Below are 23332 nucleotides of genomic sequence, written 5' to 3' on the forward strand. Positions count from 1 at the left end.
CGCCAGGTTGCATCCAGGAAAACCGTTAACGTCCTTGAGGGCAGGTGCGGCGCACGATCGTGACCAACGTAGCATTACATTCCCATTCTCTTGTGCCATCTGCTGGACATCCTTGCTGTCCGCAAGGTCGTGCCTTCGCTCGCTTACGCTACAACATATCAAAGTACAAAGCGTGAACTGGCTGCACCAAGAACAGGTTTTGGGAGAAATTAGGCTCAGCTTAAGGGTGTGCTAGGCACTCACGGCTCTGAGAGCAGCTCCACGACACAGTGGCTCTCACAAGGGAAAGCGATCGTACTGGCACTGGCAGTGCAAGCGAGACCACTAGCCGTCGCAGCTGTGGTGGGGAGCCTTTCAGCTGGAGATCGAGCGACCCTTCGCTTGCGCATGCAGTGTGCCGCTCAAAACAAAAGCTCGGCAACAGTGATCTCCGACGGTCGCGTGACGCGGTGTGTCTCGTGATGATCGCGGTTTCTTGACTCTCGATCGCACGCACGCAATGTGTATGTGTGTCGATGAGTGTGTGTGTGTGTTTGCATAGCCAAATTGAGCGTCAAACTCGAGGACTTGTACCTCCAACTCTCGGTGCGCCAGTTCAACTTTGATCCAAGAGGAATTCCTTTGCGCTTTAGGGAGTGCCCCGTGTGCGACTGTGGCATACTGTAAGTGATCGATGCGTGTCAACTGTGCTGATCTTGTGTGTCTGTGTGTGTGTGTGTGTAGTGTGTGATCTGATCCGCAGAAAAAAAGACCGGGTGTGTCTTAGATTGCTCCACTTCAGAATCGGTTGCAGTTTGATCCCTTCTCCAACCCCCCCATTCAGTGTTGGCATTGCCGTTTGTCGCGCTTTTAGCTTCGCTTAATGGTTTTGCATTCCCGACGCTTGATCGTAAAATGAGATCGCAGAACGGGGAGACAGGAAGTGGGGTGTGTTTGCAGTGACAGGCGTGGCTAATTTGATAAACCGGTTGCGGAGGAAAGAGTGCCGGAGCCTTATCGTGGTGCGCGGGGCCCGATCATTGACCGTTAGGTCGTCGTCATCGTCACCATCGTCGTCGATCCACATCACCACACCACTACCCCAACCTCAACGTCTTGAATCAGGAATGCAAATTCGATCTCGTTAGAGTTCGAGCCCGGGACTGTGTCTGTGTGTGTGTTTGAGGTCACGCAGCTGGGGTTGGCGATGCAGGAAACCGAACGCAAACTTTCTACAATTAATGCGTTCGAGAGAGCTGAGGGCGAGAATGAGGGCGAGTTCTGCTAATCCCCAAAGGGGAAGAAGGTGAGGTAGTGCAACTGCTGGTATAGCAAAAAGAGCGTCGAGAAAGAAGCGTCGTAAGAAGCTTTGGAAGGGAATTGGTTATGATTTAGCATAAAATTATCTTCCCGTCGGCCGTGAGATGGCGTGTAGACGGTGCAGACACGATTTTCCCATCGATCATCTCTCCCTTTGGAGTGGAGTTTGGTGGTGGTTGAGATGGATTGAATTTTCGCATAATTCGCTAAAACGTCTGATTTCCTGTGGCCTGTGGTGTGTGTGTTACCCGATCGTTTGAGGAAACCCTTCAAAGCACAGCCCAAACCGCAGCAGACAGCACAATTACGCCGGCAAGCAGTAGGCCCCTATTGGAGATCCTAGTCTTGGGACATCGGATCCACTCCACACACTACCTCCTATCGCTCACACGATCTCGCGTGCATTGCCACACTTACACCGAAATACGCGATGAGGAATTAATTACTGTTCCCTGGCCGTTGGCAACAATGCACGGCGCTGGACGTGCCTCTTTCAGCATTGTTGCTTCTGCCTTTGACGATACCTTGTTGGACGCGCCCCGCGTGTTGTTGGTCCCGGTGGTGTGTGCTAGCGTCCTCTAGAAGTTTGTACAGGTTTTTACAGTTATTACGATCAAAGTGGAGCGTCATCAGCAGCGGCATCGTCACCGGTCCCGAGCATTGAGATAACATGCCGCATAACCAGGAAACCAAGGGGTGGTGGGGTTGTTTAACCTGTTTCCGACGCGTCCAAACCCATTCTTTAATGTGGAACAGACCAACAGGCTCTCGGTGAGTCGCTCCATTTGACGTTTGACGCCAAAAAACAGGAATCGAAAGAGCGCACAAAAGCGTTTGCGCGAAAAACGAACACGAAGATAATGAATGAAGCATATAATGAAATGTGGTCTAGTTCTCGTCATCACATTACCAACTGACCACAGGTGTATAGAGATCGCGAGATCTCGAGAGAGGATCGCCCGGCAGGGTGATATCTTCACAGTGATACCAACTGTGGCCCATAGAGACGCGAGAGAGAGGGCGTTCGAGTTAGATGGCTTCATTTTGATAGTGGATTTGTCCCCCTTCTTTCGTAGTCTCCTACCGGGTTGTTGAGGTATTTTGGGAACCCATCTAGAGGATGCAGACGACAAACGACGTAAGCAGATTATAAAAAAAAAAACTCCATAAATCATCACCACTAAGGACGAGCGCTTGAGCGGATAAGCTGATTGGGCGTAATGGTCGGGAGTCGATCGCTCTACAAAGCTTCTGTGGGGAAGGAAAACAAGCGATCGATTGTCTACGTTGCTTTCCATCGCGCGTAACCTCTTTCCCATCTCTATCGTCACAATTAACCTAAACAAAGCTCTCTAACAGAACAGGGCTGCTACCTTGGCAAGGTGAGGAAAGCACGAGATAGCGCGTGAACCATCGTTAGGTACACGATAAAAACGCAGCGCAGCAAAGAGGAAAAATGGTGTTGAAATTCGTTTTGTCTGTCGCTTGTCTAAATGTGGTTGTAAAACAGAGCGATAAAACGCAAGCCAGCAAGCAAGTAAGCAAACACACAGAACGTGCTTCACACTCACGGTTGTTGTTGTTGAAACGAAACGCCCGTTATGATAACACCCGTTTGGACGCATCGCCGAACAAAGAGAGACCATTTGTCTGAATGGTGACTTGAAAAGATATCAAAAGACACTGTTCTTTCATTCTAAAAAGCTTAACGTTTTGTTGTAAAATGCTTTCTTAGGCAGGAACTAATCCCCGCACAAAGTGAACCACTGTCTGTATCGGAATCGTTTAACAGCCTACGTGTAGAGTGGGAAACGATCGTTCAGGTGACAGGCGATCAGGGTACAGGTTGTGGTGATTGGGAGTAGAATTCCGCCTAGGCCGTAGCCACTTCACTTCCGTCTCTGCTCTTGAAGCAGACACTTTGTCGCGTAATCTGACACTGAAATGCGCCCGCACGCCTCTCTGGTCGCATTAGTCTCTGGTTAGGGCAAGCACTCATTGAGCACTTAAGGGTGCGAAGAGCCCTATGTTTCGTATGCTGGTGTCAATTTCGAAAGCAAACATACGAGATGCGTTCTTGGGATGCTTGGATGCAGGCTCGCTCATTTACATAAAATGCAACAGAATCTATGCCTGGGACATGACTCAAGTTCGAGATGAATGTAACGGGTACGGTACGGTTATTGCCAGAAATCATGATGATCATGAAGAAGAAGCAAACAAATCGATGTTCATCATTTCAACGTCATGACATGAGTATGACCTTTTTGGGATTGTGCCTTTTTTCTTTTTCGGGGAAGACCTATACCGAAGTTGCCTTGAATTGAAAGATTTGCATTTATGGGACACCCTTTCCCGTGCACAATTGCGAAAGGAATGTGAAGCGCATCGTCGTTATTGGAATGTTTTATTAAGGGTTTTCGATGGTGATGGTGATGATGAGGATGGTGTCACCGAGCATTCCTCGGTTGGCACTCTTCCGTTCATCGCAGACGCTCCTCCGAACCGGGTCGAGGAGATGAACTTTCAAGATTTCTTTTATGCACCCCAAAAAGGGGCTAGTCAACGCTGCATCCAAGCGAAGACATCTCATGGGTGCGGTGGTGGCGTTGGAAGGACACCTTTGCTTGTCGATTTTTTTTTCTTCCAAAATTATATATTTTAAATTAAAACATTCAGACAAGGGGTGAGTTTTTGGAGGTTTCCCTTTTTACCATAAGTGGCATATTGAGGACATTCCACTCCTGTTTTGCTGCCAATATCAAACCACAGCACACACACACTAGGGATGCCACAGCTTTGGAGAGCTGATTTTGCACTTCCTTTATCTTTTCATGGAAATTCAATTGATTTATGAATTCTCGACAAGTTGTCAGAGAGGGGGGGCTAACCCTACGTAACAAGTCGCGCACGATTACTGACACACTTTTCCCCCGCGTTGGGTGAAAGAAGAAATAGCTGAATAATGTCCCTTCTCTTCTCTCGCTTTCTCAGCGCCCTTTTACTTGGTCAGCGCCTGTGTGTACAATGCAATTCTTGATATTAAGAAGGGGCTTGACACAAGGGCAGGTGTAGCTGGCGTGGGTCTCGAGTAATAAGTTCCACGATGCGATTGCACTTGCCGCGCGGATGTTGATGTCGATGGCAAACTGGGGGAGGGAGGCAGGAGCAGCACTGAGAACTGATGGCGTCCGGCGAACGGTTCTTCCTGCGCGGAACATGCAATGGAAGTGACCGCGTTTCGTTGGTGTTGCCGCTGCTGCTTGTTACTGGCTGGCAATACGCAAAAAAGCGGTTTTGTCTGCCCATTCCCATGTGGGGGGAAGTTGGTCCAATGAGGGTCTGTGGAAGGAAATCGGCATCATCCGTGGCATCCGGGCATAACGGGTTTTTGCTATGGGAAGGTTATACTTTATGGTTGGAATAAATTAAATATAAATATTCTATCAACTGTCTCCCAAAGGAGTCGATGGCTAGCGAAGATGAAGCAAATCCACTAGAAGGACCTGACCTGAGGGAAGAGGTTTTTGAGGCTATTTTGAACAACTGATAATAAGTACCAACAGTTTAAAATAATCACCACGGATGTTGAAAGAGAAAGTGTACTGTTTTCGAGCGGCCGACATACTCACCGAAGTCTCAATTACATCCACAATCCACCTTCATCAGCAGATTGGGGGTAGAATTTTCACATTTGGCTATAATTAAATGCCTCCTCGAGTCACTCGCCCCCTCTCACCAGGTTACCATGACAACGGGCCGATTTTACGACGCACACACATGTGTGTGTATGTGTCTCGGCTGTCTGCGTTCCTTTCGCTCGGGGGGAGGTTTAATGTTCAGGTCTTTTTTTTTGCAAACGCGGTGGGAAATTCGACAACGGGAGTCAACCAACCAGCAACCGAGCAATCAAGCAGAATGTTTTCATGCATGCATGCATGACCTAAAAACCAGCAAGGGAAGCCCGAGCGAAAACCCGAGTATTGAGTGGGACAAGCGAAAAGGGAAAAAGCAAAACAAAAAAGAAATCCACAAGGCACAAGAGCTGAAAAAGAACGAATGCTGCGAATGCGATCCCTCAGGAAATTGACGATCGATCACAAACGGGGAGGGTTTGCGCCGACTGTTCGAATCAAAATTCGAACGAGCAGGTTTGTCACGAAGGAGAAGGGAACGTCGGTCGGTTTATTGAGTGTTGGTAGTGGTTTTGAGTGTCGCTTCTGGTCGGTCAGGTTGTTGTTGTTGTGGTCTATGGGGTCGTTCGTTTATGCTATGCAGAGCATAACTCACACGTTGTGGTTCGTTTGTTTCAGTGTGTTGACATAGCTGCGTTTTGCCTGTGCGGTGACAAACCAGAGAGAAGTGTGCAACAAGCGACTAACCCAACAATAGTGTGAATTGTTCCGCTTGTGGTGACAGGTAAAGTGGATGTGGAGGAGCAAAAGCAACGCCACAACACACAAAGGCACAGTGAAATCATCTGCATACCGACCACAAAAACGGATGGCAGCATTGGCGTGTCAGTGATTTGCAACATAACGGATCTCTCGCGCTCTCTGTCTCGCCATATCTCGCTATGGTGCGACCCTTGGCCGTGCAGTAGGCGACGAACGGGCCGCGGGTCTCCTGGAGAACGAACGTGAACGTGATCGTAGTGTGCCGTTTGCTGCGTAGGAGAACCGAGTGGAATGTGTAGTTTGAAGAATGCAAGAGAAACGCAGCACGATCATGTTACACGCCGCTGGTGGCGACGACGAGCGGCGGCAGTGTTGGCAGTGATCGTGGCCCACCATTAAGCCACACCGTGAGCAGTGTGCAGCTGCGGTGCTGGTTCGAAAGTGACAGTGCTTTGTGGCCGTTGGAAGTATTAGTTGGGGATTGTGAGTATTCAGGTTGTGTTGTGGCTGTTGTAGTTGCCGGTGAAAGCGGCCAACGCTTGACGGCGCTCTTGAAGCAAGCAAGTGGTCAGCAGCAGCACCAGCACCATGGAGGCGGACGTACTGAACGCGCTCAACACACAAACGGCGTACATGCCGGGCGGTCGGGATCGGGACGGACATCCGCTCGTGGTCATACCGGTCCCGTTCTACGACAATCTGCCCTGGATGAAGGGATTCCTCGAGACGACGGTCAAGTACCTGTTGGCAAGCTTAAGGTAAGCTGTGTCACGTGGAGTTGGGGAGCCTCAAAGCTGACTAATTGTGTCCCAATTCTTCTCATCCGCAGTCCCGAAACGGTCAGCAGTGGACTCGCCGTCATTCTCGATGCGCAAAAGTGTTCGTGGCGCTCCACCCGCCAGTACATACGGCACGTCCAGCAGCTGTTGAGCTGTGAGCAGATGAACAGCTTTCTCGTGATCCGGCCCGATGCGTTCTGGGACAAGAATCGGGTGGAGAACTGTGCCCGCCAGCATCGCAAGGGTGAGGTAGGTAGCATCAACGATAGATTGTTTGAACATCGCAGAAAGGAGGAAGATCGATCAGGTGCGTGTGATTGATTGCACGCGCATTCGAGCAGCGAGATCTTAAACCCGCATCGGCAATTATAAAACCATTTTGCGACGTGTCGAGTTGTCAAACCAACGGCCAAGGCGTGTGCGATCTTTTGCCAATTGTCGTCGTGTCAGAGATAGTGTTATCAAGCCCCATGCTGGTACAAGCTTCAGGGGGTTGCTTCCGCCAATGTGGCTTCCCCCCTGACCCTACGGGTGACATTGAACTCTTGTGCATTCGCTTGAAAGCTTGTAGGAGGGAGTTGTCTTGCTCTGCTTCTTCTGAGCGTGTTGTCTAAAATTGGGGTGTGTCCGGTGGTCCCAAGGTTAGGCCCGGGGCGTGTGTGTGGTGTGTGGATCATTTGGTGGCCCCGCGGGTGTGTGTTCATGTTATGATATAACGTTTGTGGGACTAGCCTGGACGAGCTGGGGGTCGGTCCGAGCGGTTTGTTTGTTTGAGCGATTGAAAGCAAGTGATAGCGTCGAGCGCCATGTTTCGATCGTTTGGACACGATCATCGCGGTACAAGATCTGCCCTTATCGGTCGTTCGCTGTGACCTGTGGGTTAGCAAACACGCAATTACCGAAGCTCGATACAACTGTTCTAGAGAGTTCGGGTCTCTGCGTCTTCTTACAGAACGCGTCGCACTCTTGCCATTACTGCAGCGCAAGTGCGGTAATACGCCAACAATGCCCCTCATCTTGCGTACACGTAATTAATCGGTGGCTCAGATTGGGCAGATTATTGCACCGGTTTTACGATCGGGTTCTCTGTTATCGCTCGTCCTATTACTCCGGATATCTTATCGCTCCGAAGGGGGGTTTTGACGCTACCGGGGGCTGCTACTGGATTTGGAGCGGACTTTTTGTGATTGTTATTTGCCCGATTGGCTTAGCAGTAGAGCGGTTGGAACACGTGCATTGTTGCTTCTGTTCCCAACCCAAATCCAAGGACGCAATGCACCTTTTGATAAGAGGGCCAACACATACTGCGCCCAGCTGCATTTATGGTATGAAAAGAGTCGAAGAAGATCATTTCAGGCGATGCAGACAGTTCGGTTTTCCGTTTTCTGGATATCTCTTTACCCACGGTGTCCCACAGTGTGGGACCCATTATCCCATGAGCGGTGGGGTGAATTGCATCGAAAAGTGGCAAGACGCAAGTCCAATTAGGCTACCATTAGGGTTGGGGCAATTGACGCAAAGGCGCTCACACGTACACGGCGGCATGGGGAGTGAAAGATAATTTCCATTTCCCTGCCTTGCGGGGGGGGAGTTGTGGCCACTGTTTTTTTACCTTTCACGCTGTTCACACATACATACTGACCCTAGGGAGGAGTACGAAGTGGAGCTATTGGTACGTGACGATAGCACGGTGGGTTTTCCCTTTTCTTCTTCGTATAGCAAGAGCCCTTTGCTTTCCTTTTGCAGTGCTTTGCCGTTGCTAAGGCAACTCAAATTGCACTTACACACACGTCGGACGGAGACTGAGATTGTTGTTGGATTGTGTTTTGTTTGTCCGGAGGGGAGATTCTACTCGTATGACGCACCCACCATTCCTGCCTTCGTTAAGTGTCGCATAATAATTGCATAGCATTTCCATTTCAACATTTACATACAGTGGCTAATGCGTGAACTGCTCACGGCGTATGTTTTTTGTTTTTGTTTCCGCACAGTGGCATGTCACGCATGTGTGTTTTTTGCGCTCTGTTTTTACTAATCAGCCTTGCTCAGAGCGCTGAGACAGAGATGACTAACCTTGCAGGTTAACGATGGGATTTCAGAACCACCGAGCATGTGGGGCATCATGTGGCGCAAAACAGTGGCTTAAACTATGCTGTCTCTCATGCTTTAATGATTGACAGGGTGAATAAATTAATGGTGATGCTTTGCAAACACACATTCTTATTGGGGATTTCTTTCCTAAACGGGTGGGGTACAGTTTTGACTGATCCAGGTCAGCGTGATTTAAGCCGCTGCTCATCTAATTTACATCTAAGGTCACGACTTTAGATTTCTCTACAAAAGCAGCCACTCTGTGTTGATGTTTTTGACGGAATGTTACTGTTACTTGCAACCAGCAGCGGAAAATATTTATTGTTTTTAATGGAACCATATTAACACAAAAAGACCTAAACCCCCTTTTACACCTGTTGTTTAAATAATAACTTTCGGAATTGCTGCAGCGCTCTCCATCCAGCCCGCTGCTTCAGCTGTCAATCGCCTATTGTCTGAACATTGGTGTTGTTCTTTCAATGGCCATTATTATCCACACGAGTCCAATTACGCTTGTGTGAGCGATTGTTGCAGAAAGCTTCCCGGGAGCTTTCCCGCCGCCCAAGAGATTGGTTCCGGTAAGACGGAATGTTCACCCCATCCATACCTTGGCCTCGACCCCCTACCGGTTGCAGCAACTGCGTATAAAATTGCACATATGACGGCAGCCAGTAAGAAAAAAACCCACTGGAACCCCTCAAAATCCGTTGCACTTTCTCCCCGTTCTATGCACAAAAGGTGGCTTGGTCCGGGAAAGCAAAAACAAATTCCAGCGGGACTCTTGAGCGGTGTTTCGTGTTTTGCCTGCTCTTTGGCACACAGAGAGAGGGGGGAAATTGATAGTGGTTGGGGTTTAGTGTGCACCGTGCACAATTTCGTCCCCTACACCCTCACGTAGTCGCTGGGGTTTTGGAGGAAGCCGACCAATCAATAAACTGCGGGACTGTTTAGCTGTCTGAATGAGCTTTCCGATTTTGGAAGGGTTTGTAGATACTTTTGCCTCGCGGAGAAACAACAAACAAATGCACGGAGAAAGCATTGACACGGGGAGGGGAGGGTGGGCTTCGGCATGCAAACATTGCATGCTAAATAGGCGCCTAAGCAGAAACGGAAAGTGTTTGTCAGTGGAACGTTTTTCTTCCAAAGGCACATTGCCGTTTGTAGCAAATTTCGTAATCGATTTTGCGTTTTTCATCTACGATGCGAACACAAACACAGCAAAGCGGTTGGAAATAATTGCACCCCTCCCCATTCGATTCCGGAGGTAGGAGGGGTGAGAAATTAGCGATTCTTCAAAGCGCGCCAAACGATTGGGGGTAATTTGTGCCCCGAAACGCCATTAGGCACGTGGTGGCTTTTTGAGTAGAAAAGTGGATAATTTTAATGTGTGTGTGTGTGTTGCTAATCGGCGCCATTGAGGAGGTGTGCAATGCGAAATCGAAATTACTCCACACCGCGGGTCGTGGCGATCATCCTTGTGGTACCGTTCTGGTGCGTTTATTGGATTGCTAATGGATTGGTGCTGGTGCAGTACTCGATGTAACCTAAACGGTCGACCTTCGTGATGCCCCAGTGGCCTAATGGAGAAGGCACCGGCCTCCTAAGCCGGGGATTGTGGGTTCGAGTCCCATCTGGGGTAAAAAAGAATATGGTGAGAGAGAAGGTAGAGAACATTCTCTCAATTAAAAGAGAGACAATTGGTTTGCTTTGTACCATGTACACACCAACACAACCTGTTTGAATTGATTGATGAGAGTGTGCTTTTACTTACTATCTCCTCTTATTTTGATGTGTGAGTGATTGTTTCTTCGTCATCTTAACCTTTTTGTTTACCTTTTTGTTTTACTAATTAACAAAAGTATTGTAATCTGATTTTGTTTTGTTAGTTTTTGTTATACAAAGCGGTCTTAATTAAATTGCAATTGTTTTTTTATCTATCTTTCTCTCTTTTCTCTCATTTCTTTTGTACCAGCCAACCATCATCTCAAAGTCCCGGTTGGGCAAGTACTTTGACACGAGCGAGCTACCGGAGGAGCTTGGCGGCATCATCGCTTATAATCATGAGCAGTGGATACAATCCCGCGAGGTAAGTACGGCACAAACACACCTTGATGATCGAAAGCCTGTCGTAGATGATCGTTCCCTTTTCAACGCAACGTGTCAAAAGTCATAAATAATCGCTACATGATTGCTAAATTACGCTTCGATTCAGAAAAGAGTGAGAGCGAGTGAGTGAGGGCATAAGAGAACGGATTTCGTAAAGTACTTTAACTGTTGATTGAATGAGGAGATCGTAAATGCCAAGATTATAGACAGCCAATCACCCATAAGATTCCTTTCCAATATTGTTATAAAATATCTTTATCTTTTTAAGAAACCCCTTTTCTGTAAGCATTTAAACAGTTCTCGCAGCAAGCGCATCCGTTTTCCAAGTAATTAGATAGCCCAATAGCGCTGCTTTAAACGAAAACTCGTTCCACCCTTAATATAACCATTCCAATGCTAATTGAGTAAGATTCTTGGGCAGATTAGGGATGTTGTCGTCGCCTTACCGCATCTTCACTTGGACGCAGAACTTTCTACTAACTGTCGCTTCTTGTTGCTCTCTGTCTCCCTCGCGTTTATCCTCCCTCATGACCCGATGCCAGGGTGATAAAATTCCCATTTTCAATCCGGCTTCGAATCGGGAGGATCGTAAAAAATCTTCTCACTCTATTCGTCTGCGTGTGCGTGTTCGTTCGTTTGGGCCATCCACTTGACCGTGCCAGCTTGATCGTTCTTGTCATGCGGTTTAACTAATGTACACTCTTGTTGTTGTTTTGTTTTGCTGTCTTTCTATCTTTCTATCCCTCCACTTTCTTCTCCAAAACCATTGGGTCATCATGCTCGAACGCTTGGCTTCCCCGGACGCTGCTGCCTTTGACCGCCCACTCAACGAGCAGCGCATCGAAGAATTTCGAAAATCCTACGACAAAGCGATGGGCGACCTAGAAAACCTGCACCTCATCCTGCTGGACAACCGGACGGTGCGGGCCAGCGAGTCGACCGCGGCCCTCAAATCTTGCCAGCAGCTGTACGGGGATGTGCAAAAATTTCTCTCCCTAGTGATGGACGGCGGTAAGTAACGTGACTGTGGGTCTGTGGGGGAATCCTGCTGTGTTTTCGCTTCTCCATCGCACCGGAATCACCGGTTTGAAGTGGCAAGCGTGACTGAGCAGCTTTTCAGGGAGGTGGCTCCCACAGGGAGTGTGAAAGAGAGACAGGGATCAAGGGACAAATGGGCACACATATTCATAAGTTTCTCCCTTTGGTGATTGATTTGTGGAGGAAGACTTGAGGCACCGTGTGGCCATGTTTGGTTAATTGAACAATCGATACGCCGATGCGTCGATGAAGGCTTCATTCGTCTCTCTCTTCCATTCGCGCTTTTCACGATGACAGCGGGGTTGGGTCGATCCCACCGGAAGTGTGCCGCTGTGCCGCGAAAGCAGCGATCGTTCGATCGTCTGATCTATCATTTCCGCCCTTGCCAGCGGAGCGGCTGGCAGCCTCATCTCATTAGCGGGGTTCAGGTCCAGCCGGGTGTCACAGTTTGTAGCGATCGTTTCCTTCCGCGCAAGGAGTGCCACCACAGCGTGCAGTGTAGTGTTGGACACATCGTTGCTGGCACATCGTTAATGCGCGATTGGTTGCTTAATCACTGTGGTAGTAGCAGGCAGCAGTAGTTGCGGGTTTCTTTTTCTCCTTTGCGACCGAAAAACAACCGAGAACCTGACACCTGTGCCCACAGCGGCGGGGCTACTGTTGGGACCCAGTTTCAAAAGCTCCAATAAATGCTTGCGCCATAAAGGGTAGTTGAGCTGTGCATGAAATTCTGCTTTCCCTATCAAATATATATAAAAAAAACCGTCCACTTAGCAAACGGTCGGGAGTGCGTTTACACAACCGCCACGAACTGGGTCAGTCTCGCGTGTGGCGCTGGCCCATGAGGTGGATTTCCATAACCGAAAGGGGTGCAGCAGCAAACGCTAATGGTCAACCTGACCCTGTGTATGAGGGCAGCCACCAGAGTTCCAGGCTAGCCAGTTTCACGCTGGGAACGTAGTCTAATGCAGGGACATGCGAGGCTTGAACAAACAATGGGTCTTTCTTTGGACAGTTGAGTTAAGCTAGTTGTACTGTCTTTGAGGCGTGGTCTGTAATTCTTTTTATCAAATTGTTGCATAGAAATTAATTCAAATGAAAGATAACACATTGTTTCATTCAATTAAAGAGCTTGATATTGTGATAACAGTGGGTTTTAGTATCTAGACTAATTTCAATGTTGTCCACTGATCGTACCGATGCCTCCACTCTGCTTTACTGTTCATGTTCAAGTGTAGAAAAACACACACCCCAAATCCCCCTTGAAATGGTTTCTCTCTTTTGTTTTTTGGTTGCAATTTAGACAATGCTTGTAATAAATCGCACCCTCCATCAGACGCGGAACAGTTTAAAAGTAAGCGCGAGCGAGGGAGGAAACGTTAATTGAATGCATAGCAATACGGTTTAAAGTGGCTGATAAAGTTATAAATTGTATAATTATATACACACACAAACACACACACATACACTCTCTTGGAGAGAGGCAACAGTGGGTGCCTTTTAATTGTACTGTCGGTTTTATTGTGAGGGAAAATAACTCCGACCTGAGATTTATAACGCATAGAGATCTATAAATGGTGAGCCACATGCTACAATTTGGGGAAGGGAAATTAAAGCTTCTGCTGGACGAGTTCATACTAAAACCGCTTTCCATTTTTTCCCTCCATTTCCGATCGGTCCACCCACACAAACACGTGGCTCTTGCGTAGGCAAAAAGCTGCTGGCCCACTTGACCGATCTGCACAGTGCCAAGTCGGCTGTACCGCAGGATCTAACTGATGGCAAGACGCAAGTCGATCGGTTGCTGAACGCACTCGATCGCAAGCAGACCGCCACCAACCAGGCCTGGACGGAGCTGGAGCGCACGGTGGAGGTGCTGCAGGAGTTGGCCACCCTGGAGGAGGGCGTTTCGCACGTGACCAGCTGGATACTGACGACGGCCGAATCGATGCTGAATGCACAACTTCGGGTCGGACATGATGTCGGTACGGCTGATCAGTTGCGGCTGGAGCACGAGATTCTGGAGCTGCAGTGCTGGCAGACGTACGGGTGTTATGCGGAGCTGCTGCACAAGATCGACCACTTTCCGCGACGCAAGGATACGCCGGCTTATCGGGATTTGCAGTCGCAGCGCGAGTGGATGGACTTTGTGTGTCGCAGCTTCGCCCAGCGGCTGGAGCGTCGGCGGAATGTGCTGATCACGTCGGTGCGGTTCTTCCGCCTGGTGGCTGAGTACTTCGATCGCACGAGCGAGGTGTTTCAGTCGCTGATTATGGGTGAGCGGGTGGAGGACTACGCACTGGCCAGTGCCAATCTGCAGAAGCTGAATGAAAACCAACGAATGCTTGGTATGTACTTCCATGGTAGGATCAAATGGAGACAGTCATAAATTTCCAATTCTTTTCTTCGCTTGTAGAAATGATGGAGAAGGAGATCATCAAGGAGGGCGAAAAGCTGAGCGATGTGTTACTCATGCCGGTGAAGGATGCGGTCGGGCGTGACATCGATGTAGACTACAGCGAAGACATTAGCAACGTGCGCGACATTCTTGATGCGACCCGGTCCCGGTCGCGCATCTTCGCCGACAGTGTCGAGCTGCAGAAGCTGACGCTCGATCAAATCACGCACATCTTCAAGTACGAGCAGGACGCCCGGACCGCGGTCAAGTGGATGAGCGATCTGCACCAGGTGATGCTGCGTTCGCACGCCCACGTCGGTGCAACGGTTCGGGAGATCCAATCGCAAAAGGATGAACACCAGACACTGCAGGAGACGGCCAAGGGCACGTACAACTATGGCTGCCAGCTGCTGAACGCGTCGCTCGCCCTGCGCCAGTCGTGCAAGCTCGAGACGGCCCAAAACATTGCCATGACCAAAGCGCTGCAGCGCACCTGGCGATCCTTCCAGGCGGTGGCGCAGGAGCAGATGACGCGGCTGCGCGTCTCGGCCGTCTTTCACCGGAGCGTCGAGGAGCAGTGCGTGAAGCTGCGCGAGCTGCACGAGTGCGTGCTGCGGATCGGGGAGATCGCGGAGCAGGGCCGCCGACGGGTCCGGCTGCGCAAGTATCTGGCGACGCGCGAGCGGCTGCTGCTCGAGGTGGGCCGCATGGTGCGGCTCGGCCGGCTGCTCAAGACGCGGCTGAAGGAACCGTTTCTCCTGGACGACCGGCTCGATGCGTGAGTGTTTGAGTGCGAGGGGGACGCGTGATTTATTAATAACATACTGTTGAAGAAGGGATGCGCTCCACGGCTAATGAGCTGGTGATAGTGGGCATGGACGCATGGGAAGAGTGGCTTAAAAGTTGGCGGAGATTACTTGGGAGAGACCAGATTCTTCATGATTGTTTTAAGAGAGGTAGCTCTAACTGTTCTAGCTACATTGAGCTGATGTTGGGGTTCGTCTCCTAACACAACGCCATAAAATGTCGTAATTTTAGCCAGTTTTGCTCGTGCATTCTTCCATGGTTCGTATTTTATGTAACCCAGCATCTTTGCCGGTGAGCATCTCTTACCGGGGCACATGTTTTGGGTGGCCGTGTCTCGCTCAGTTGTTGTTCGTCTCGCTACTTCACCGAACTCGCCCAAAGTCGTCTTCCTAGTTGCTAGTTTAAAGTTAGTTAGCCCGGCAATTTGTCTCACAAAGTGTGTGTATATTTAGATTGCAACAAAGATATGTCTAACACCGACACCGGCGTGCATTTGTTTCTTCCCCGCAACACCAGGATGGCCAGTCCGGAGAATATCATTACCGAAAGTGATAACATAATGGCGTGCGAAGCGATCTCGACCCGGCTGGCGGAGGTGGCCCAGGTTGCGGAAGCCCTGGACAGTGTGCTGAGCGATGTGCAGGGCGGCTTTGACGACGAGGTGGAAGAGCTGACCAGTGCCGATGCTGGACAGGAGGTGGCCGCCGGCAAACGCAGTGACAGTGGAAATCAAAGTGATGTGAGTGTGTTGCCCCCCGGGGTTTCGTGAGAGAAGATTTATTTCATTTCGTGCCCTTTTTCCCCCAAAAAACCAACAGGACTGGAGCTCGAGTGTAAAGTCAACGGATGATGGATCGTTTGTGACGGCTTCGGACTGCATCTGTACGCCCCAGTCACGGTCCTCGTCGTACCATACCGCCTCGGAGTGTCGTGCCTCGCCGTGGTGGGGCGTGGAGTCGATCGAGCGGCAAAGTTCGCTCGAGAACGATTCCGCCGAAGATCCCGACCCGGAAGCGTTCCCCTCGATCAAGCTGCTGTCGGGCGTGGTGATGACTTCGAGTGCGAACCTTTCGTTCGACGAGTCGGAGCACAGCTTCCCAACGCCGGCCATTTCGCACGGTTCGGCCAGCGTGGATTCGGACGATACCGTGCCGACGGTGTGCTCGCCTACGAGTGCGATCGGGACGAGCTCCGCCTCCAGTTCCGCCCTGAACTCGATCAATCGGCGGGAAAATTTGGCCCTCTCGCTGACGCCGGAAGAGCTGGAGCAGATCGAGAATGACATACGGAACAACAATCTGCTCGCGTCGGTCGGCAGCGACGGCACGGTGGAGCTGGTGGGCAAGGTCCAGGAGCTCCAGAGCACGCAGGTGACGCCGACCAGCGAGGACAGCGGGAACGTGAGTACGAGTAGCGTTAAGCTGGACGCGGAGGACCCGGCCCGGTTCGAGCCGGTCAAGGGCCCGGGGGACATTTCTGGGCTGACGTACTACTATCAGAACATCATCACCAAGCATACGGTGAAGAGTTGTCTCTGAAGTGACAAGATGAGGAGGAGAAGGAGGAAACTATCTGTTTTTTTTGTGTCTTTAAAACGCCATTCCATTTGCTTGCCAGAGAAGAGATCCAGAGAGTGCCCCGATGGCAACGAACCAAGAATTAGGTAGCTTGATAGGTGATTCCTACGAGAGGGACGTTAGATGTTTAGGTTGGAAGGAAGAAGGGAAGGTGTAGTAGCATCGCTCTTAGCTTGCATGGCCGTGTTTTTCGTGTTTGTGTGTGTCCGCATGCTTTCGAGTGTATGTTTTCAATGAAGCTAGGTGTAAGTATAGCGCAGTTTTACAATTCTGGCTCTGTTAAGCATGTTGATTTTGTTCTGTTTTTTTGGCCGTGAAATAAAAGTGTGTCGTAAAATAATGCTTCTGTGTGTGTCGTGTGTTTTTGTGTGTTTTTGATTTTGTTTTTACGTTTTTGTTTTGCTTGAGAGTTTTAAAAATCTATAAAACATACCTCAAGTTGGTGTGTGTGTGAAGCTATGATTATCAAACGGTTTGCAGTGATGCGCCTAAAAGTATGCATGGAGTGCGTTTTTCAAACAAATCACACAAAAGTAACGCCATCTGAGGTAACTGCGTTACAAGTTGTAACGCAACTTGCAAACAGCATGTAATGCAAGCATGTTTTAATTAACCCTTGAAGCAACAATTCTTTCTAGGGGAAGCAACGAGCCGAAAATGAATCCTTTTTCATTCATTTCTTGAACTTTGAACAGGCTGTAAGACATGTAAGAGAGTGTTAGTATGTTTAAAAAGCGCCTTCTTCTCTATCGATGGCAAAGGATTAAGCAGTAATACATTTAAAACTCCCAATTTTCCAGTAACCAGCTATTCCCCATCACCAATAAACCTGCTGACCCAACCTGGCCGCCAGCTTGCGTCCAAGTTAGTCTCTTCGCGCAAGACGAACAGGAAGGGGAGGAGAGAGAAAGGAAAGAATCACAACACTGCCGCCCCAAATCAAGACACGCTCCGGCGCAGCTCTCGCAGTCTCTCAGATGCAACCGACCAGTGCGGATCGCCCTTAGCTCCACGAAACAAGATCAAGCTAAGATTATCATCAACAACAACAACAGCATTCAGGTAAAAGGGCACGGAAACGAGTGAAAGTGGAAGTTCTTGGGCTGTCCCGCACGATCGAGGCGCGTGTTTCGGAAGGAGAAGATAAATAACCCGCAGACCGAACCCGAAAGTTTTAACGTGAAAACCGGTATCGTGCGCGCGGGAACGAGCCGTGTTTGTGTGCCAGTGCGGTTGTGTATGTTGGCCCCCGAGGCGTGTGTGTTTGTATGATGTGCGTCAAGTGACCGTCGCCCGGTTCCGTTCGATTCGCGGTGTGGACGCTTCAAGTTTATGTCATGCCGTTCGTGCTTGGTTTAAACTCGATCGTCATAGTTATCAAAAAGAAATTGGGGAAAGAAATAGAAGACTGCCCCCAAGCAAGCTGCTGGCAGCCGGTGTAAAACCAAAGACCGAAAACAGAGACGGGCGCGGCGGCTATGTGTGAATGAAACGTGGAAGCGCCCCGGTGGCGTCGTCGACATCTTTCATGCCGGTTTTGTTGTACAGAGATTAGCTTTGCTCACTTTTCAACTCATCACAGGCGTATGGTTCGAATGGTCACAATGGAAAGGGGGCCAGGAAGAAACCCCCCCGAAAAAAAGCGAAACCGAATCCGCCAAGCCGCGCCCGGGATCTCCGACGAGGTGTGATCTGACGGAGCGTTAACATGCGCGTGCGCGCATCCCGCCCCGTCCCGTGTCACGAGATCCTTAAGTGTTGGTGCGTGCGTTCGAAGCTAGAAATGAGTGTTACACCGCACAGCACAGCGACCATTAAAAAAAGAAAACCCTCCCCCCACCCGCTGTCCAATTTGTGCCTTCAATTTTCCCGAGCGAACCAATTTTTCAGTGTGTAATATTTCATCTTGCTTATGGTTTTTCTTGCTGTTTGTTTTTTACAGAGTTGCATTTGAGTAATTTAAGTTTTTCGACAACTTCGATTTAGTTTTTAGTGGACCGTATTTCTGTTCTCAGTCGACGCATTACATCAACTACTATAACCGTGCTTGTGTGTATTTCGTGTGTTTTATGTGTTTCTGTGTGTGCGATGTGAGTGTGCGAAAATCTGTGTGAAAGGAAAGAAAACGAAGCAGCAGCAGCCAGAGTGATCATCATCATCAGCAGCAGCAGCGAAGAGCATTAGAACGAAACCGAAAGTTCTGATTTTGTTCAGTGTTTAAACATTTCTGGAGGGTCCTCACACGTACAGCGTCGTATTTTAAAAGCTACACCGAAAAGCAGATAACGAAGCGATGGAGCAAACGCCACCGGGTGGAGACGGACAGTACTCCTCGCTCGATGAGCTGCAGCGGCAGCTGAACGAAGATTTCGCCCAAACGCTCGGCCCGATGACTTCACCTCAGCAGCACATGGCCACGGCGTCGGCCGCCGGAGCAGCATCGTCTGGAGCGAGTGCAACGATCGCGACCACCATCAGCACCGTCGTGCTTCAGGGTGGTCCACTGCAGCTGGTTGTGGCGATTCTAAAGGTAGGTCTTTGTATACATCTCTGCTAAGATCGCCAAGAACGGATAGAAATGAAGCGGGGGGAATCAAAGATCACATCCAATGCACCAGAACTACGTTAAGCTCCAAGATCGAAGATCACAGTTGAATCGTCCATCATCAATCATTGACAGGGGGTGGTGGTCGGTGCTTACTACGGTTCTTGATCGTTGAAGCACGAGGTCGGCATGGGTCCCGTAAATTCCCCCTTTCCTCGACACTACACAAACACCTGCCGATGTGGTTGAGTTGGCATACAGCAAAAAAGACTCGTTCTCTGGATTAGAATGAAGACTCACGTTTTGCGTATATGCATCGCGTGCCGCACACCTTAAGATGCAGAACATCGCGGCAGATTGCTCATCAGATTTCAACGATGGATTGGGGTGCAATTCCGCTCCAACGTGCTACAATCAATTAGTGATCTATGGTGAAAGAAGATGAGGCTAAGAACCACCAGCTCATTTATTAATTCTTTCGTCGATAATTGGCTTCTTGTATGTTCTTCCGCTGTTGTTGTTGGCTGATGGGCGATGGGTTGCTTTGATGAAGTAAGTAAACGGTTTCGCACCCGTGCACAATCGCTCGAGCGTGTGATGTAGGAAAAGTGTAATGCTTTCGCATCATGCAACGTAAGATCGGGATTGAACAGTGGGTCTGCTCGGTTTACCCTATGAGAAGACATTGTATAACGAACATCTTGTACCTATACAAACACCCATGCACGGTGTATGCTAATGAAACGCACCGTCGTCAAGGTCGTCAACGCTTTTTGGGGGGAATGAATTTGAATTCCAACCACGCTTCCCCGACGAGTTGATGGCGGATGAAATGACCGGATTTGACAAACGAGATTCGGCTTTCCTTGGTGCTTTGTGGCAGGTGATGGACGATGCCGCATGTTAATGTGTTGGAAAGTGCAAATGCCTCACCGAAGAAGGAGTGTGTGCAGGTTGCATTCGTGATGAAGTGCTGTGAAGTGAAATGATCGTGATCTTCGGGAGATCTTGTGATGGGAATGTAACTCGAAATGACACCGGACAATCGGGGAGATTCCAAGATTCCAACTTCCTGAAGCAATTTCAATATCCGTCGGTTGATTTCTCACCTCAAGTCGTGGGGCATTATACCTTCCCCACTGACAAACCAATGGATAATTCAATTTTATTATCCGATTTCAGCGGAACACACAAACATGAAATATGTCTCATTGTTTGCACTCCAACGCGTTGAACATTGTTTGACCAAACACACTCGTCGACGCATTTGAACAACAACACCACACCACCAGAATACACATAAAATTCGTCTCGCATTACGCCGTTTTGCCGATTAATCGAGGCCCTTTCTGGCCCACATTCGCGGAAAAGCACGGATGACGCGACCGGTTGGTTGCTTGCGAACGAGTTATTAAATCGTGCGTTGTAAGAAGCACGGGGTGTCGCGGTGTGCGGAGGGGGGATGACACGCGTTACGCTGCATACTAATGTGCTCGCGCTTGCCGTCCTCCGTCGTCGTCGTCTTCTCGCTGGATCTTTGGCGATCGCGCGGATCTGACGACTATTAAAGCGGACCGTTCTAATTGCAACTTGAAACGGGCACGAGTGTGTACGAGTGTGTGTGTGTGTATGTAAAAATCAACGGCGCCGGCGTCTCTAAAATCAAAAATGGTACAAGAAGCATGCACAGGGCGCTAACACGGTGGACATTGAACGAAGATGTATAAAAAAATAATTAACGACTAATAGATTACGCATCACAGTCGTTGATCAAACCGTAGCACTGCACTGAAAAGAGGTTCGTTCATCTGCTTAGAAACGATGTTCTCAGAAAGCGTGCAATTAAACTGTGGTCGTAAAACAAAATATACAACATAATTAAAATTAGAGCAAGAACTTTTTTTTTAGATTTATCACGCTGCAAAGCTGACAAGAAGCGTGATCATGGTTTGATTTTCAGGGGAAGAGAGCAACCTACCCGGGGTGTCGATAATGGTCGTTTTATTTGTTAAAAACGGGAAAAGGGTGAAGATCGTGATTAGCTCCCCGCCACCCCGATAGACGAGCGCCATCGACCGGACATGAGTGCGAGTGATGTTTTATGATAAGCGCAGTCCGGGCGCAAGTTATGCTGTGACCTGAAAGGGACCTCAATTCTACCGTCTAACGGACTGTCCGGGCTCTCTCCGTGTAATAAACCGGTGCATTGAACCATTTCCGGCTAATTAGAAGCGATCCTCACACGTCTGGAGGAGCGCCCGGAGTTGGACAAATTATAATTTTACGACGCAATTAATGTAAAAGTTTGATTTCGAACTGGAGTTAGCGCTTCTTTGGTTTATTAACTGATCTTTAATCACTCTAAAGCAGGCCCTACCTAGGGAGAGGTGATGGTGTGATTGGAATGATCGAACTGAACACTCAACGTTCGTTTATTACACATCCAGGTTCAAGATCATGCCTCTTCCAAGGGAAGGATAGAACGATGGACAGGGCGAACACAACCATTTATCGCTAAAAGCCCAGCGGCACTAGCGAAAACTGGGAACTCGTTCCGAAATGGGTTCGCTCTTTATTTTTTATTTAGGGTTGTGTTGTTGGTCTTAATCGCGAATGTGCATGCATACAGCCACACAGACAAGAGATCGCGAAATCGGAATCAATCCACATTCAAGGGATAGGGTCCCTAGATTGCCTTGCTGCGCGTGCGTGTGTGAGTGGTTGTGTGCTTCCCTAGAAGCCGGTTTTTGTTCCGCAGCAGTGTTATTATTATTTTAATGTGAAGAGAAACTGAAGAGCTGAATATTGCCCCGGAGGATGAGCAATACCCCGTCAGTTTTAAAGCCCTTTTGTGGAAGAATGTTGCTGGTTTGGTATTGGACAAAAAAAAAAAAAACCACAACAAACCATCCTCTTGCGATGAGGGTTGTTTTTTCGAGACCGCATTGGCGAATGGGGCGAATCTCCTTCGGGGCAAACAACATTTGGCACCAAAAATCTGTGCAAAAACGAACGATAAACGGGGATGACTTCAAACGCGATCTTCTTTAAGGGTCGTTGGGAGTCATATTTGCACCAACTGCTTTAGCTTCTTCATCTGCTCGATCATCCTCACTCCAACTGCAGACACAAAGTCCGTGGAACACAAGGAAAGAGGGACCAGATTCGCGAATGAAATTGTGTGTGTGTGCGCACACATCCTCCCCCAAACGACCATGCGGTCTGGGCATAATTTATGGTCATGTTGTCTGTCTGGACCAGCAGCAGCAGCAGCAGCAGCAGCAGAACTAGCTCGTGTTCGATTTGCAATCCACTTTTCTTGCGCACACTCCCTGCCCGTTGCAAAAGATGAACTGCTGCCGGCACTAGGGGGTGAATAGTAGGGAACTGTGAAGAAAGAGAATGTAAACAATGTTGCCACACTCACCACAGGCCAGGCCCTAATAACGACTGCGTGTGTGTGTGTTGTAAGCCCGTTTCGTGTGGTTTTATTCGTGTTCCTGTGCAGATTTCGTTTCGTTCGATGCTTCTGCTGGCCATCACAAAGCCGAGGTCGAAAGTATACACACAGCTACAGACACACGAGAGAGAGATAGTGGCGAAAGAAGAGTGCGATCTCTACTTGCCCCTTGCGTACGTGTGTGCATGCCAGCCTAGAGCGTTGATTGGAATTATCGCCAGCGAAGGGTAAAGTTTTTGGAGGAATGCAAAAATCAGGTCGCCCAGCCGCCGACTTCCGATACGGTGCCCACAGTACAGTGGTTTGGTTGGTTTGACGTCATCGCGGAAGGGATGTCCGATCAAGCGGGCAAAGAGTTTGTTTTTGATGTTTGAGTACGGCACAGTGTGTGTGGAATTATCAAATAGAAATCGTTAATAGTTGCGCTTACGCGGCGATTATTGGTCGGTCGAAATCGAAATGATTGATCACTTTCCTTATTTCCCTATTTGCGTTTGGGTGCAGTTTGGAAAAAAGTGTGTTTAAAAACGAACCTACGATGGCTGAATGCTCTCATAAAATGACGAAGAAAGCATTAATGTATGGCATCAAATGAGTTTGATGAGTCATTTGCTTCCGAAACAGTCAATTGAAACAGATTAATATTAAAAAGAGACCTTGTAATCACTCACCAACATCGCATCCATATCATAGTATTGTATTATTTTCCATCTTTAATTTAAACTAAATTCAGTGAAAACATGCACACGAGGAAGTGGAAAATGTGATCTTTTCAATGATCTTTTCACTGTTTGAGGTTTGCTTGCCCCTTTGCTCAAACAAAAGCTCGAATCAT

At 48.9% G+C, this 23332-nt stretch overlaps 2 protein-coding genes and 1 non-coding gene across 19 annotated transcripts in view; all 3 read left to right on the plus strand.

Moving 5' to 3' along the window:
- The first annotated feature begins 389 nt into the window (after positions 1–389).
- LOC1269675 (SEC14 domain and spectrin repeat-containing protein 1-B) lies at positions 390–16832 on the plus strand. The gene is made up of 9 exons (XM_061645659.1): positions 390–662; positions 5613–6454; positions 6526–6724; positions 10539–10652; positions 11509–11683; positions 13420–14058; positions 14127–14886; positions 15432–15654; positions 15734–16832. Exons 2-9 carry the CDS (start codon positions 6285–6287, stop codon positions 16451–16453), a joined length of 3000 nt encoding a protein of 999 aa, XP_061501643.1. The 5' UTR covers positions 390–662; positions 5613–6284; the 3' UTR covers positions 16454–16832.
- On the plus strand, positions 10133–10205 carry Trnar-ccu (transfer RNA arginine (anticodon CCU)). The gene has a single exon. It is a non-coding gene; the product is annotated as a tRNA-Arg (tRNA).
- Positions 16833–17438: 606 nt separating the features above from the next.
- Positions 17439–23332, plus strand: part of LOC1269667 (titin) — a 141636-nt gene continuing 135742 nt past the window's right edge. For 14 of the 17 annotated variants that reach the window (XM_061645653.1, XM_061645654.1, XM_061645636.1 and 11 more), the window contains exons 1-2: positions 17439–17554; positions 18435–19022. In XM_061645653.1, coding sequence (XP_061501637.1) covers positions 18786–19022 — 237 coding nt within the window. In that variant the 5' untranslated portion in view covers positions 17439–17554; positions 18435–18785. Of the gene's footprint in view, positions 17555–18434; positions 19023–23332 lie in introns of those variants that run through there. The other 3 variants (XM_061645657.1, XM_061645635.1, XM_061645637.1) reach the window with 3 other exon arrangements.

The sequence above is a fragment of the Anopheles gambiae genome, chromosome 2 (assembly GCF_943734735.2).
Source record: "Anopheles gambiae chromosome 2, idAnoGambNW_F1_1, whole genome shotgun sequence".
Classification (NCBI taxonomy): domain Eukaryota; kingdom Metazoa; phylum Arthropoda; class Insecta; order Diptera; family Culicidae; genus Anopheles; species Anopheles gambiae.

Bases quoted from the DNA above. Each gene is read 5' to 3' on its own strand.
- LOC1269675 (XM_061645659.1), top strand. From the start codon at position 6,285: ATGGAGGCGGACGTACTGAACGCGCTCAACACACAAACGGCGTACATG. The intron at 6,455-6,525 runs GTAAGCTGTGTC...TCTCATCCGCAG, and splicing joins TACCTGTTGGCAAGCTTAAG to TCCCGAAACGGTCAGCAGTG. The intron at 6,725-10,538 runs GTAGGTAGCATC...CTTTTGTACCAG, and splicing joins GCCAGCATCGCAAGGGTGAG to CCAACCATCATCTCAAAGTC.